This window comes from Heteronotia binoei, chromosome 1 (genome assembly GCF_032191835.1).
Source record: "Heteronotia binoei isolate CCM8104 ecotype False Entrance Well chromosome 1, APGP_CSIRO_Hbin_v1, whole genome shotgun sequence".
Taxonomy (NCBI): Eukaryota; Metazoa; Chordata; class Lepidosauria; order Squamata; family Gekkonidae; genus Heteronotia; species Heteronotia binoei.
In genome coordinates this window covers 226,310,299-226,327,473 of record NC_083223.1, presented here as the reverse complement: position 1 = coordinate 226,327,473, position 17,175 = coordinate 226,310,299, and the positions used below count along the sequence as shown (strand labels likewise).

The window sequence follows — 17,175 nt, the reverse complement described above, 5'->3', positions numbered from 1 at the left end:
ATGGGAAAGTTGCAATGAATATTTTCTGAGTGAGGTCTATGATTCCACATAGGCTGCTCTTAACAAAAAAAAAACTTCAGTAAACAACAGTGGCAGTGAATTCCTTTAATCATTCAAGCCACACTCATTGTTCAAAATACCTTAAAACGTTTATATACATCTTCTACATGGCCACGCAGTCAAACTGGCTCCACTAACTTTTTATTCCCCAAATTTTTAACTTTTAAATGGTTTTAACGATATTATTTTGTACAATGAAATCAAAGACTTGCTTATAAAGGATTTTCATATGCAATTCTCTTTTAGCTAAACTATGTTTTAAGAAGCTATCTGTACCAGCTTTTCATAAATCAAACTGTTTATGAAAAGTGGCATAAGTTATTTATAGTACAGTTTTTACTCTGCCCTTTCACTGTCATTAACTTATACATAAGGTCCACTAGAATCTGCCAAATATTGGCCCACTTCAGTGTGCACTGGATTGTGTTATAGAAAATACTACTTTACATAAAGAGTGATTAAAATGTGCAATTTGCTACAAGAAGATGTAGTGATGGCCACAGGAATACAAAGTTTTAATTAGACAGATTCATGAAGGATAAATCTATCAATAGCTACTAGCCATGGTGACTGAGGGGGACCTTCACCTTCAGAGGCACTAAACCTCTGAATCCCAGAGCCAGGAAGAAATGTTAGGGAAAGGTCTCAGCCTTTATGCCCTGGTGTTGGCCCTCCCAAGGAACTGGTTGGCCACTGTGTGAGACAGGATGCTGAACTGGATGGACTATTGGTCTGATCCAGCAGGGCTCTTCTTACATTTTTAAGTGGGACTAAAACAATTGTGAATATTAACAAAAATATATCCATGAGGCAGTGATCCACCACAAGCTCCATTAAACCAAATGAAAGTTGCCAGCAGCACTGACTGCTGCACTAGGTCATGACCAATGACTTTCAATGTGGTTACTTTGTTCCAATGGATTCTCATAATAAACCACCTATGTGTAATTATTTAGGGCACCTGCCCTGTAGAATATTAACTTGTAAAGGCAGAAAATGCAAATGACCGTGCGGCATTTCTGGAAAATGTCACCCTATTATTTCACTGTAGCTTTTTCCAGTTTAAGTTCAAGATAATTATAATGAAGGAAGCCGAGCATTGTCTAGGGCTAGTCATACAGAACATACAATTCTAGTGTTATGTCAATGTCAGAACTCAAGAACGTCAAACGGATCCCATACTTAGTTACAAAGCTAGGATTTTATTGAAGAGAACTAGGTGCTGGAAAAGGCAAGATAACAGTAATGGCGAGAGCCAGCATCAGCTTGATTTTATACACGTAAAGCAAACATCTCACAAAGCCACAATTCACATTGTAGGGCGCAGCTGTCTTCTCACCATCACTATCAGTAGAGAGGATGCCTCCCTACTCCGAAGGCCATGCTGTTCGGCTTCAAAGGGTCCCAGTGTGAGAATGTGCAGAGACAAGACATAATTCATTCTACAGCCCCAAATATTTTGGATACCAGTGGGGCAAGGTTAATTACTATTCAGGCACTCTGGGTTAAGCAAAGGTTACAACATGGAGTCAGTTTGGTTCAGTAACAATACAGCTCCAAGCCACAATAAAACTACCATACAGCATTGGTCACCTTATAGAGGACCAGCAGCAAAGATACAAGTTCTGACATACTGCCCCCCCTAAGCGCCCCCTCCCGCGGGGCCGGCCTTGGGCTTGTGCGGGTACAGTAGGTGAAACTTTTTCAGCAGTTGCGGTGCCACTACATTCTGAGACTCGACCCACTCGTCACAGCTCGGGGGGAAGTGTTTCCACCTGATCAAATAATACAGTTTCCCCCGTTTGACTCTGGAGTCCAGGATCTCCTGGACTTCATGGTGACTCTGACCCCTCACTGTCGTCGGAGGGGGCGGTGGGGCCCTGGGATGGAAGGACGTAGCACCAGGGTCTTTCCGAAGCAAGCTGCAATGAAAAACAGGATGGATCTTACTTAGTGATTTGGGTAGTTCGAGTTCTACCGTTACTTTATTTATCACCCTTTTGATTTTGAAAGGTCCTAGGAACTTCAGTGCAAGTTTGCGGCAGGACTGGGGAAGGGGAAGGTTCTTTGTCGACAGGAAAACTGTATCCCCCACCTTCAGATCCCACTCCGGAGAGTGTTTTTTGTCAAACTGTTTTTTGTAGGCTTTTTTCGCTTCCTCCAGGTTTTCCTGAATTCCCTTCCAGCCTTCACGAAGTCCCTCCCACCATTGTTGGCATGATGTTGGCTGGGATGGGCTGGCTGGGAGGGCGAGCGTAGGGAACGGCTTGCCCTCGTAGCCATTGATGATTTGAAAAGGGGAGGTTTTGGTTGAGCTATGGAGGCTATTGTTGTAGCCGTATTCTGCAAAGGGGAGGAGATCTACCCAGTTGGACTGTTGGAAATTAATGAAACAGCGGAGGTATTGTTCTAGAAGGCCATTAACCCTCTCCGTCTGTCCGTCCGACTGGGGGTGGTAGGCAGAACTCAGTCCTTGCTCAATGCCAGCTAGTTTGCAGAACTCCCGCCAGAAGTTGGCAACGAACTGCGTTCCGCGGTCACTAATGACCTTGTCTGGGAATGAGTGTAGGCGTACAATGTGAGTGAAAAAGAGCTGGGCAAGTTTTTTGGCTGTAGGTAACTGTTTGCAAGGAATGAAGTGAGCCTGCTTTGAAAAGGTGTCGACTACGACCAAGATGACTGTCTTGCCCTGTGAGGGCGGGAGCTCTACAATGAAGTCCATGGAGACTACCGACCAAGGTCGGGTGGCTGTAGGGAGGGGAACCAGGTGGCCCGGAGGTTTGCCCCCCCTTCGTTTTGCCATGAGGCAAGTGGGACATGAGAGTACAAATTCTGAAACATCTTTTTTCATTTTCGGCCACCAAAATTGGCGGGTGAGCAAGTTGAGTGTTTTGACATAGCCAAAGTGGCCGGCCAAGCGACTTGAGTGGCAGCGGTCCAAAACCTCCTTCCTGAGGGGATCGGGCACATAGATTTTTTCATTATGTAACCAGAGCCCGTTCTCGGCCTTGACCAAGTTAGGGGGGCGGTCAGTTTCTTGTTTGTACTCTGAGAGGAACCGAGAAAGTAATTCTAAGTCCGGTGGGTTGGTCTGTTTACCGGAGCGGGTGGTGACCCCCCCCCGCGATGGCTGAGGGGGAAATTAGTGAGTCCACCACCTCCTCCCTGAGACTGTCGTGTTGGGGCAGGCGGGAGAGGGCGTCCGCTAAAAAGTTCTTTGAGCCCGGGATGTGTTTCAACACAAAATCAAACTTAGCAAAGAAGCCTGCCCACCGGATCTGTTTTGCAGTCATTTTGCGACGCCCAGTGAGGGCTTCCAGGTTTTTGTGATCGGTCCAGATTTCGAAGGGGACTCTCGCTCCTTCAAGCCAGGAGCGCCAGGTTTTTAAGGCAAACATGACTGCAAATGCCTCTTTGTCCCAGACCGACCAGTTTCTTTGTTCATTGGAAAATTTCCTGGAAATATAGGCACAGGGTCGGAGCACCCCATTTTCTCCCCTCTGCATTAATATGGCTCCTACAGCGGCGTCGGAGGCGTCGCATTGGACCACAAAGGGCTTAAGTTCGTCGGGATGAGCCAGCACGGGTTCGGAGGTGAAGAGGCGTTTTAGCTCAGTGAAAGCTTTTTGACAGTCAGGCGTCCACGTTAGGCGTGCGCCGGGTTTTTTAGCCTCGTCACCCTTCCCTTTAGTTTTGAGGAGTTCTGTAAGAGGGAGCATGACCGTGGCGAACCCCTTTATGAAGTCGCGGTAAAAATTAGCGAACCCGATAAAACTTTGTAACTGCTTGCGGGTTCGAGGGGGTTCCCAGTCTAACACCGCTTGGACCTTTGCGGGGTCCATGGACAATCCCTCCCCCGACACCCGGAAGCCTAAGTAATCCAGTTCGGTCTTGTGGAATTCACATTTTGACAATTTGGCATACAGTTTGTGTTTACAAAGGGTGCTTAACACTTTTCTGACCAAAGGCACATGAGACTTTAGATCTTGTGAATAGATAATGATGTCATCAAGGTACACCACCACCCCCTTGAACAGGAAGTCCCGCAGCACTTCATTAATAAAGTTCATAAAAACACCCGGGGCTCCCTGTAGCCCAAACGGCATGACAAGGTACTCAAATTGTCCCAGTGGGGTGTTGAAGGCTGTCTTCCACTCGTCCCCCTCTTTGATGCGGACGCGGAAGTATGCGTCTCGGAGGTCGAGTTTGGTAAATACTTTCCCCTTTGCTACGGTGTTTAATAAGTCCTTTATCAACGGGATCGGGTAGGCGTTGGACATGGAAATCCCGTTTATCGCACGAAAATCTGTGCAAAGCCTAAGAGACCCGTCCTTCTTCTTTCGGAACAGGACAGGGGCGGCATGGGGAGCTGTGGCGGGTCGAATAAAGCCACGCTTTAGATTTTTGTCCAAAAACTTTCGGAGTTCAGCTTTCTCCGCCCAACCCATGGAGTACAGTTTCGCTTTGGGAAGCTGCTGCCCTGGGATTAGCTCAATGGCACAGTCTGTAGGGCGGTGGGGCGGTAGCTCATCCGCTTCCTTCTCGCTAAATGCCAGCTTTAAGTCTCGGTACTCCTTGGGGATGGAGGCGACTTCCTCGAGTGTGAGGCACGCCCGCATGTTTTGGGGGGGAGCGTGCGGCCCCCACTCGGGGCGCCAGTGGTGATGCTCGCACCTCCAATCCGGGAACCGGACGAGCTGTTCCTCCCACCTTATGTCGGGTTGGTGGCGGGCGAGCCAAGCTGAGCCTACTACCACGTCGAAAGAGCAGGAGGGGGCGATTACGAAAGTCTCAATTCCCCAATGCTCCTCAGTCCCTACCGGGACCGCCTGAGTTTCTAAAGTACATGGTTCCCCTCTCATGGGCCCCCCGTCCATTTGCTGGAACTGCATCGGTTGTGGCAGGGGCGAAGTGGCTAATCCCAGCGCCTCAACTAGGCGGGGGGTGATCAAGTCCCTGTTACACCCTGAGTCGATTAGCGCTCGGGCGTGCATGAATCTCTTTAGGTTCGGGTTAAGGAGGGTGACGGCCATAAAAAGTAAACCCCCAGTTGCTCTCACCGTGAGGAGTGCCGGCTGTTGTTGGACCTGCTTTGCGGCACCCATTAAAGCAGGTCGCTGTCGTTTCCCGCCGACTCGGTATCGTCCGACTCCTCGGTCGATTCTTCGACTGCCGCCAGGCTGGTGGTAAAATCCTCGTCAGTCGCCAAGGAAGTGGCGACGGAGCCCCGACTGGGCTCCTTCGATCGGCTGCTCTTCTTCTTCTTCGGGCCCGGGGTGGTTGGCCGCGCCGTGGGTGGTGTGGATCCCGCTTTCCCAGGGCAGTTAGCAGCAAGATGATTTGGGTCCCCGCATTGGAAGCACTTGCGGGCGGGAGACGGGGTGGAGGTCGTCGGAGCCTTCTTCCCTTCAGATTTAGTTGGGGTGTGTTTGGCTCCCTTCCTCGCTAGTTGCTGTCTCCTCATCCCCACGTGTTGGAGGTTGGTCTCCACTTCCCCGGCCAGTTGGATCCAGCCGACCAGCGTGTCGGGCCTTCCCTGACTGTAACAGCGGTCGAGGATGCTCGGATTCAACCCGTTGATGAACGCGGTGTATTTCATGACCTCGTTCCATCCCCTCGCTGCCGCACAGTACCCCAGGAATTCGGTGGCGTACTCGCGGGTGGAGCGGTTGCCCTGTTCGATGCGTTGGAGGGCCGCGACCGCCTTCTCCTCCCGCAAGGGATCTCCATACTGGCGGAGCATCGCGTGCAGGAACCCTGCCACGGTAGCTAATTCGGGCTTTCTTCCCATGAAAAGCCCCACATACCATTTGCGGGCCGCCCCTCTCAGTCGAGACGCGATGTGGTACACTCGGCTGGCCTCGGTAGGGTAGTCGGCGCCCCAGTGGGTGAAAAACGTGTCGCACTGAATAGTAAAGTATTCCACGTCCTCCGGATTCCCATCGAACGTAATCTTCAGCTCTCTTCCCCGTCCCTCGGCCCCTCCTGGCGCTCGCGGCACCCCAGGCGGCGGTGCTGGGCCCGGTAGGGCCGGCGGGATCGGACCGGGTAGTGCAGGCGGCGCCGGGGCGGCCGGGGCCCCTGGTGCGGGCGGCGCCGGCGGTGCCGGGGCGGCCGGAGCCGGCGGAGCCGGAGGTGCCGGGGCCGCTGGGGCCGCTGGGGCCGGCGGCGCCGGGGCAGCTGGAGCCTGCGGGGCGGGGGCCGGCGGGGCGACAGGCGGTTGCCCCAGTGGCAACACTCCATACGGTATCCCCAGGACCGCGGTTTGCAAAGTGCGGAGCTGGTCGTGGATAGCGCCCAGGTTCTGCTGCATCTCCTCGGCCATCGTCACGCGGGAACGGTGCACATCGCCGTGGATTTCCCGCACCCAATCGAATAATTCGTTGCGGAGGGTCCGGATCGGGTCTTCCCCCCCTCGGGGCTCCGTGCCCTCCGCCTGGCCCTCGTCGTCGTCTCCTGCCCCTCCTTCGCCCAACATGCTTCGATACCGCTGCTCCGCGGCGTCGATTGCTGCCGTGGACTTCCGCGGGCTCCAGGTTCGCGGGGCCGGGAAGGCGGCGTCGACCGAGAAGGGCGCTGGAACCTTAATTTTGCGTCGGACCCCCGTCACGTTTGGGTCGAGCGGCGGGTCCTCCGATGGGGTGGTGGGCTCTCCGTCGTCTGGTACTTTTGCCGCCATCGAGCCAAGCCTCCAGTACAGATAAGCCATGAACAATGGGATTACTGTTATAATGTCAGAACTCAAGAACGTCAAACGGATCCCATACTTAGTTACAAAGCTAGGATTTTATTGAAGAGAACTAGGTGCTGGAAAAGGCAAGATAACAGTAATGGCGAGAGCCAGCATCAGCTTGATTTTATACACGTAAAGCAAACATCTCACAAAGCCACAATTCACATTGTAGGGCGCAGCTGTCTTCTCACCATCACTATCAGTAGAGAGGATGCCTCCCTACTCCGAAGGCCATGCTGTTCGGCTTCAAAGGGTCCCAGTGTGAGAATGTGCAGCGACAAGACATAATTCATTCTACAGCCCCAAATATTTTGGATACCAGTGGGGCAAGGTTAATTACTATTCAGGCACTCTGGGTTAAGCAAAGGTTACAACATGGAGTCAGTTTGGTTCAGTAACAATACAGCTCCAAGCCACAATAAAACTACCATACAGCATTGGTCACCTTATAGAGGACCAGCAGCAAAGATACAAGTTCTGACAGTCAACTGCAGTAGCATCAATCATGTTACTGCTAACCTATATTATGCACTAGTTCATCCAAGAATGATTGTAGTTGATGCTTTTTCTGAATATATAGATCAGGTAAGGCATCCCTTTTGTTGTGGTGGTGAAAGACACTGCAGCAACAGCTAACATGGACTTTGGGACACTATCTCCCTTGGGAAGAATTAAAGGAATTTACCTTATGAGTCACAGTGGATTTAAAACTTCATTCTCTCTTTGTTATTTTTTGAACAGTTGCTAATTTAAAAAAAAGGAAAGTTTTAGGGCTAAAACTTGCAGCAAGCTTTTTGGTGGAAAAGGCTTGCAGCAAGTTTAAGAGCTGCAAAGTTTTAATTCTGGAGATAAGTGAGGACTGACTGAGGTAAGAACCCAATATCTCTGTAGCCTTGGGAAGTCCCATTGTCCTAAGTGTTGTAATAACTTGTATTGCAAAGGAATTTCAGAAACAGACTGGAATGAGAGGCTGCTGAATTAAAAGTTATTACAACACTCAGGATAATGGAATCCTCAGAGCTTAACGGAGATATTGGGTTCTTATCTCAGTACACATTCAGTTCTCACTTATACCCAGAATTAAACTTTATTAGTCTTCCTTGTTGACTTTTGATGAACAAAAGCTACTGAGGAAGAATCAGCATGGATTCTGTAAGGGAAGATCTTGTCTCATTAACCTTTTAGAATTCTTTGACAGGGTGAACAAACTTATGGACAAGGGTGACCCAGTAGATGCTGTTTACCTAGACTTCCAGAAAGCTTTTGATAAAGTTCCTCATCAAAGGCTCCTTAGTAAATTCAGCAGACAAGTCCTCTTATCCCATGGCTGCTGAGTTTACTAAGGAGCCTTTGATGAGGAACTTTATCAAGAGTCCTCTTGTGGATTAACACTCTCAAAACAGAGAGTGAGTATAAATGGACAGTTTTCACAGTGGAAAGTGGTAAACACTGGGGTACCACAGGGCTTGGTATTGGGCCCAGTGCTTTTTACTTATTCATTAATGATTTGGAGTTGGAAGTAAGCAGTGAAGTAAATAAGTTTGCAGATGACACTAAGTTGTTCAGGGGATGAGACCCAGGGAGGACTGTGATACATTCCTGAGAGATCTGTTAAGGTTGGGAGAATGGGCATCAACATAACAAATGAGGTTCAAAATGGGCAAGCGCAAAGTAATGCCCATTGGAGAAAAAAATTCTAACTATAAATATACATTTATGGGGTCCAAACTGGCAGTAGCTGACTAGGAGAGAGATCTTGGGAGTTGTGATAGATAACTCACTGAAGATGTTGACTCAGTGTGTGACGTCAATAAAAAGGGCAAATGCTATGCTGGGGATTATTAGGAAGGGGACTGAAAACAAATCAGCCAGTATCATAACACCCCTCTATAAATATATAGTGCAAAAAGCTCCAAAGGAAGTTTAGAATTCTAGTAAGGGGCCCAAAGTTAAAAACATCAATATAGACAAAAGTGTACTTGATGTGTCTAATTTTTGCCCCATACTAGAACTCTAAACTCCCTTTGGAAGTTTTAGATTGGTTGGTTTACTTTCTTTCCCCCAAGCATGTTTCTACTAAACCTTCGTGACATCAATCTGATCTGTCAATCTAAATTCTCTGTCTGGTATCCCCAGTTCAAGAAAAATAAATCCTTTTCCCACTATTTAGCTGACCTCTCAAGTGCCCCTCTAAGAAAGGCATTTACCAAAGCCCATTTACAAACCATGCCTTCCTTATACCTTCACGGTAGATTTAAAAAAATATCCATGGATCAACATCTTTGTTCCTGTGGTACCAATCAGATAGAAGATATTGTTCATCGTATTCTATCCTGTCCATTTTATGGACCCATTCAAAATAAACTGATGAATCAATTTCTCACAAAGTTTATATCAGAAGAGGGATGTATTAAATTTTTATTGGCTAATGTCATTCCAGATGTTACCCTTAAGGTGGCTACTCTCATTTTTTTAGCAATAAAAATAAGGAAGAAGATAACTACAGCCACCCATACAAGAATTTTGGCCAAGTTATAGTCTCATTGTGTCACATTGTTTTATTATCTATGTTTTAAATCTTGTTCATAGTACTGTATTTTGCTATGTATTTTTAATGTTTTAATTTTTATGGCTAGAAGCAGAGCGTTGGTTTTTTTAGCAGGAACGCAGTTCCAGCTGGCTTGGTGACAGGGGGTGTGACCTAATATGCAAATGAGTTCCTGTTGGGCTTTTTCTACCAAAAAAGCCCTGGCTAGAAGTAAACTGCATACTTCAGGGGGTTTGCTGGGTTGTTATGACCTATGGCTACAACAATAAAATGCTTTGACTACTAAACCTTGGACTGGCCCCCAAAGATTCTGACTTCTGGTCTAACCTAAACATACATTGTTTTAGCTGTGCCCTTCAACTTTGTGTCTGGTTGCCTGAACTCCTGATTTGCACAACTGTACTCAGCCTGATCTGCCTCTCACTTCAGGCATCTAACACTAACTACTAGAATAGCTATACATTTGTTAGTAATTATACTAACTATATACATTTCATATAGTTTCTGAAATGGTGATGGATTACTGTTAAATGGCATTCCCATTTGTTTGTAAAGCCTGGTTTCTCTGCTTCTTGAATACTCTCACATTACTCAACTAGAAAGTTCATTCATTTGTACTACTGTGCCTGCAAGCAGGCAACCACAAGGGGTGATGCTGCTCAACAAGCTGGTTTGTGAATTCAAATATCACATTAAGCCACTTATTAGCACAGAGTTAGCACAGAAAATCAAGTTAACAAATCAGTGACAAAACCTAGATTGGCACCTTGGCCATCTTCATTTGGACAACATGGCTAAAAGGGTTAGATCAAACCAAAGTTTATTAACCACAGCTGATCATGGCATCTAAATGATGCCAGCATCTAAGCTAATCTTATACATCTCCTTTTGCTCATATTCATCCCACTGCTTTCCCTCTTTCTTCTCCCTATTTTCCTCTCTTCCCAAAACATCTAAAATTAATTCTAAATAATATGGCACAGAAATTTGCCTTTCGCTTATATCAGTTTGTAAATCACCATGTATGCTAATATCACTACATAGATGAATGCATGCCATAGGCACTGAAGGGAAATATTATATTCAGGGCTTTTTTCATAGAAAAAGCCCAGCAGGAACTCATTTGCATATTAGGCTACACCCCCTGACATCACCAATGTTCCACACAGGGCTTTTGTAGAAAAAGCCTAGCAAGGACTCATGTGCATATTAGGCCACACCCGCTGACACCAAGCCAACCGTAACTGCGTTCCTGTGCGTTCCTGCTCAGAAAAAGCCCTGATTATATTGCAAATCACTGGGATTTTCACAGATATTACTTAAAAGGTGTCCTGTGGCACTTGTGCAACCACAACTCACATGTCATTCCAAAAATGCAAGTTGAGAATAAAGTATTGCTTTATAGTGACATAATAGTGACATAGTTGCTGTTCGCGTATTGAGGAAATTCATTTTTTACTTATTTATAATATTTTATTGTTACCTCTATGAGTCCAAAGCAAGCAGCATCAAGTCAAAAAAACAGCATTAAAATTAGGAAAGGAAAGGTCCCCTGTGCAAGCACCAGTCGTTTCCGACTCTGGGGTGACGTTGCTTTCACAACATTTTCACGGCAGACTTTTTATGGGGTTGTTTGCCATTGCCTTCCCCAGTCATCTACACTTTCCCCCCCAGCAAGCTGGGTACTCATTTTACTGACCTCGGAAGGATGGAAGGCTGAGTCAACCCCGAGCCGGCTACCTGAAAACTCAGCTTCCGCCAGGGATCGAACTCCAGTCATGAGCAGAGCTTAGGACTGCAGGACTGCAGCTTTAAGAGGAATCATCAAATGGCAAAAAAGAACTATGATGATGAAGCTAATGAACTCTTTTTAAAAAATAACTATGAACTTAGAACAATGTTCTAGGCGACTCGAGAGGCGATGGTGGCATGCTTGCGGCGAGGCGACCAGAACATCTAATAGGCTGTTTATGAAGTCCTATGAGTTGGCAGTCAAGGCCGTAAAGAAACTTTACTTTGCAACCCAGATTGCGTCTGAGAATTCTCACCCGGCCCAATTATTTAGTACAATTTGGACCCTTACAAGCTTGCCACAGAGCAAACCAAATGATAGAGAATTGGAGATTGGCTGTGAGGCCTTTGCAGATTTTTTCACAGATTAGGTCCTGTCGTTCTGCTACAACCTCCCGGCTAATTCTGATACAGTAAGCAAACTCGAGGCTCCGAGCATGTCTTCTGGTTTGATCCTGGATCATTTCATTCCACTCAGCATGGGGGAAATTGACGGTCTTCTGTACCATGCGTCCCACTACCTGCAGTTTGGATCCGTGTCCATCCTGGCTGGTGCGTGCTTGCCGACCGGAACTGCGAATCCCATTGCAGGAGATTATCAACAGGTCCTTGACTGAAGGAACCTTTCCCATGCCCCTTAAAGAGGCGGTGGTTCGCCCTCTCCTCAAAAAACCATCTTTGGACCCGGCCATATTGGCAAACTACCGGCCGGTGTCGAACTTGCCCTTTTTGGGTAAAGTCATTGAGAGGGCAGTGGTAGCACAGTTACAGGGGGTTTTGGATGACGCTTCCATGCTAGATCCATTCTTTTGAGACATCTGGATCGGGGCGGCTTGGCAGTGCTGATGTTGTTAGACCTGTTGGCTGCATTTGACACAGTCGACCATCAGCTACTGTCCCGCCACCTCACCGACGTGGGGATTCAGGGGTCTGCCCTTCAATGGCTTACCTCTTTTCTCCAAGGCCGGGGACAAAGGGGAGCAATAGGGGAGCAATCATCCCAGAGACACCCACTTGTGTGTGGCATGCCTCAGGGGCCGGTTTACTCCCCGATGTTGTTTAACATCTATATGCACCCCCTTGCCCAGATTGTCCGGAGATATGGGCTGGGTTGTCACCAGTATGCAGATGACACCCAGCTCTATCTATTGATGGGGGGCCGGGCTGGCTGCACCCCAGAAAATCTGGACCTGGCATTGCAAGCCATAGTGAAATGGCTCAGGGAGATTTGACTGAAATTGAATCCAGTGAAGACAGAGGTCCTGTGCCATAGTCGCGGCGGCCTGGGTAGAGAGATCCCTTTGCCATCCTTTGATGGATGCCACTGGTGCCAGCATCGAGGATTAAGAGCTTAGGGGTGCTCCTGGAGCCTTCATTAACAATAGAGGCTCAGGTAGCAGCCACTGCCAAATCTGCATTTTTTCATCTTAGGCAGATAAGCCAGTTGGTTCCATACCTGGAGCGTAACGACTTAGCAACAGTGATCCATGCAACGGTCACCTCAAGAATAGACTACTTTAACGCCCTCTACATGGGGCTGCCCTTGACTCAATTCCGGAGGCTGCAACTGGTACAAAACGCAACAGCCAGGTTATTGTTGGAGCTACCTGTACGGGAGCACATCCAACCTGCACTGGAAACGTAATAATAATAATAGCTTTTATTTCTATCCCGCCCTCCCCGCCTAGGCGGCTCAGGGCGGCTAACAACAGCTCATACGTTAACATAAATAATAAAACTTTAGATTTAACAATTAAAATTAAACATATAAAAACCAGTTAGTTAAATTAAAAATGCATAATTTAAGTTACACTATATGTATATATATATCTGGCAGCAATAAGACTGTTCTGCTGCTGGTTCTGCTAGTTTAGATAATATTATAGATGGCGGTTCTTTGTACCAGGCAACTCAGCAGTCGATGTCATTATAGGCTTGTCTAAAAAGGGCGGTCTTGCAGGCCCTGCGGAACTGGTCAAGGTTCCGCAGGGCCCGCACTTCCTCTGGAAGCTGGTTCCACAGTGCAGGTGCCGCAACTGAAAAGGCCCGTGCTGGTTGCCTGTGGCATTCCGGATTCATTTCAAGGTGCTGGTTAAAACTTTTAAAGCCCTATATGGCCTGGGACCTGTCTACCTTCGGGACCACCTTTTCCCATATGTGCCCTAGAGAGCACTATGTTCAGGGTCCCAAAATCTCCAGATTCCTGGACTGAAAGAAGTTCGATTGTCCACCACTAGAACCAGACCATTCTCAACAATAGCCCCCGGTCTGTGGAATGCCCTCCCTGAAAACATGCCACAGTTCCGCGGCCAGACCTGTAAGACCGAACTATTTAAGCTTGCCTTCAGTAGTTAAGGGGAGGTAGCAAATGTCCCACAGCACTGACAGTCCCACTGAACAAATATAGATATTGAGAAACACCAACATGCATTTTGGATTTTATGGTTAAAATGTGTAGAATTGATTTTATTGTATATTGTTTTTAAGTATTCTATGTGGTTTTTAACTGTCGTTAGCCACCCTGAGCCCGTTAGGGGAGGGTGGGATATAAATCTGATAAAATAAAATAAAACAATGTGCCTAATTGGAGGAGTACTGGAAAGCGCTTAAACCTGATGTCAAGATAAAAGGTAAACTAATTTGTTGACTGTATTTGTACCTAATACAAAATATACTTTAAGAACATGCATAAACGCTGCAGAAGCAGCCACATAATAGTCTGTAACTTATTTCCCCCCCGACTAAAATTTCAAATTCCTGCCACTTTTCAAAAGGTGGAATACATTTTATTCTCCCCCACACCTTTGAAGCTAATGAACTCTTGACTGAGGACATAAAAATATACTTTCCTTGCAAATACACTTAGAAGACGAATATATGGATCTACCAAAAGGAATAACTAACTGCATATTAATTGTACAAGGGAAAGCAACATAAAAGTCATGAAAGACAGTAACTTCCCATATTAAAAGTTTATATTTGAACACAGATTTGAACCTTATATCCAGCATGCCTTATGCTAGCTATAAGATCACACTAGCTTGTATATGGCAGATGTGTTATAATGCCAGTCTATCGGATGGACTAACTCAGCACCTCTCCATAAATTTCTGTCAGAAAAAGATCTGGAGGGATTAAACTGTATGCTGGTTTTAAGGCCATAATGAATGAATGAATGAATGAATGAATGAATGAATGAATGAATGAATGAATGAATGAATGGGGAGGGGGGGAGATCGAGAGGTCCTGCTATTTGAGATGCTTTTAGCTAGAAGGCATTGACAGAACATGCCTTTAAAACATGTACTCTGCTTTCAAGCACAGAAACAGAACCCATGACCTGGACCTCAGCTTTTTATTCCATTATGTTTTGTGCGCCCACCCTGAGCTTGCTAAAGTAAACGACCCTCTCACTCATCCAGGGAATGAAAGCATTCCATAACTGCAGCAATTTGTATAAAATGAGACATAACACGTACAAATACTTTTGTAACTGCGACATGCTGCCACTTTTTAGACAGGATGAGCACTCCTTACAGTTTCTCTGGGGGGGCGGGGGAGACAGCATCAAGATTTGTGGCATTTTCTAAACTAAACTAATGTAACATTAGAAACAACCTTTTTACTTGTGCATTTTTCACATCCTTTTAATATAATTCTGCAGGGAGGGTGGCAGCAATGGAGCAGTCTTTGCTAGAAAGTAACCAGCATATCATTCAGCACACATGAGATATCTGAGCTTTGAGGGCAAGGTTTCCACATAAATTGGATAGGACTTCCCAGAAATTAGACAAAGTCAAGCCACTTTTCACTTTCAAATTCTTGCACTTCCTTTACTGCGGCTGTATCTATGCTGTAACTGTGTTTACTACGCCCTGTAGTTTACAGCGCCCACTGACTTCAATTAGACGGGTGTAACCCCACTTAGGACAGCACGGCAAGACGCCTGAAAGATGGGGAACTAGAAGGGGGGAAGTGTGAAGAGAGAAGGTGTTTGTCGAGGGGTCGTCAGGACGCTTCTCGCCCCTCACTCAGCCAAGGAAAGGGGCGTTTCTTACCCGCCACATTTAAGCGGCCGCCCAGGAACCAGCGGACGTGGCCCCTAGCGAAGTCCCACTCGCAGTCGGTGTGGTGCGGGGTGTCCCACAGCAGCGTCTCCCGCGCCAGCGCCCCCCAGAAGAGCCCAGGCTCTCTGAGCGCCCGCTCCTGCAACTCCCAGTAGTCCCCCTGCAGGCAGGGGGCGCTCGGCCGGCCTCGGCACTCTCCGCCCTTGCTGCTGCTACTGCTGGCGAGGCGGGCAAAGGAAGGCGGCCAGCATCCGCTTGGCCGACGCTGGCTACAGAATCTCCGCCGGGACTGTGTGTTCAGGGCACGCAGGAGGCACGTCCGCACCGTCGGTGTTGCCATCAGGCTGTCGCAGAGAAGTCCTTCTACGAAGACCTGGGGCAGGGCGAGAGCGCCGCCTCGGCCTCCCAGAACGCGAAGTGTCTTGGCAACTGCTGGCTGTGGCTGAGGCTGAGGCGGCTCCTCTGAGGCGGGCCCTGCGCTCTGCCGCGCCCTGCTGTTGGCGCGCTTCGGCTCACTGGAGGGAGCTGAGGGAAGGGAAGCGGCGGTTGAGTTGCCCCACAGAGGCTGCCTGCCGGCGGTTACGAAAAAGAGCTCTGGAATGTTTAAGTGCTGTAGAGCATGGCTTTGCTCTGGCCTTCCCCCTCCCTTTTAAACAGAAATCCCCAGCTGCCTTTTTCTTATTACTTGTTGCGTTTTGAGGCTTCAAAAGAAGAATGGTTTTTAAGACTGCGTCTTGAAAATACCCACTCAGCCCCGTTCACAGCAGCACCTGTGTGTCCAGGCCATCCGTCAGGTTTTTTTCTTCTTACCGCAACAATACTGTTGGCGTGACTAACACTTATGTGCATATACGCAAAATAAAAGGGAGGGGAAACATAAACACGCGTACAAAGGAAGCAAAACAGCAGGAGAGGCCAAACAAGCGTGTAGCGTTTCTGCAGTAAGTATTTCACTACAGGCATTTGACGTTATTAAAACCGCGTTATGGGAAAATTTCCGCAGTAGGTTTTTCCTCACCGGGCACAAACTAGTCTTCTTACTCTGCTCGGATTTCTGAAAATGCGAGGTAAGAAGAAAAGTTAGGTTTGTGCCTGATGAGGAAAAATTTACTGCAGAAAATTTCACGTAATGCAGTGTTTTAAAAGCCTCAGTGCGAGGAGTTTCACTACAGAGGAAATGTGCGTGTGTGCTAAGGTTAAAGCGTTTTGAAAATAGATCCAGGTTTTTTCCCTCCCAGGATTGCAAATTATTAATGTATTTTGCCTTTTTTTTAAAAAAGAAAGAAAGAAAAAATTGTTGTGTACGGCCTAATTAGGATCGGAGCCAGAAAGTGGGTGGGATTTAACACTTTCCTTTCTGCAGTTTTGCCAATTGGGATCCCACCAATGGCACAGGGTTCTTAGGGCAGTGGGAGCAGTTGCCCCAATTGCTGCAAGTTTTTACTTCACACTACTGCTGTAGAATTTAGTGCAACTTCCTCCATAATTACATCAGAGTTTTTCCACAGATCTCTCGGCTTGACTTCGCGAACGAAGATTTAAGAAGGGTGCAGTAGTCCACGTCTGCTGCAGGCTCGCTGGTGGCTGACAAGACCAATGCGGGACAGGCAGATCCGGCCACAGTGGCTGCAGGGAAAAGTCTGATTTGGGGTTGGTGCTGTAGCAGTGCGATTCTTCCTCAATCTCCTTTTGTCCTCAAGACCAGCTATGCGTGCGTTCTCAAAGGAAGAGACAGCCTGGTGGATGGTGTGCCTCCATGCTTTGCGATCTGAGGCTAGGTCAGACCACTGGTGATGGTTGATGCGACAGGTGCCAAGGGATTTCTTCAAGGAGTTCTTGTACCTCTTCTTTGGTGCCCCTCTATTTCGATGGCCGGTGGAAAGTTCGCCATACAGAGCAATCTTGAGAAGGCGATGGTTTTCCATCCTAGAAATATTCCCTGCCCAGCGCAGCTGCGTCTTCAACAGCACTGCCTC

At 47.5% G+C, this 17,175-nt stretch overlaps 1 protein-coding gene across 1 annotated transcript in view; it reads right to left on the bottom strand.

Moving 5' to 3' along the window:
• Window positions 1-15,539, bottom strand: part of ACSS1 (acyl-CoA synthetase short chain family member 1) — a 94,276-nt gene extending 78,737 nt beyond the window's left edge. The window contains exon 1 of the mRNA XM_060248854.1: window positions 15,191-15,539. Coding sequence (XP_060104837.1) covers window positions 15,191-15,539 — 349 coding nt within the window. The remainder of the gene's footprint in view (window positions 1-15,190) is intronic.
• Window positions 15,540-17,175: the final 1,636 nt, after the last annotated feature.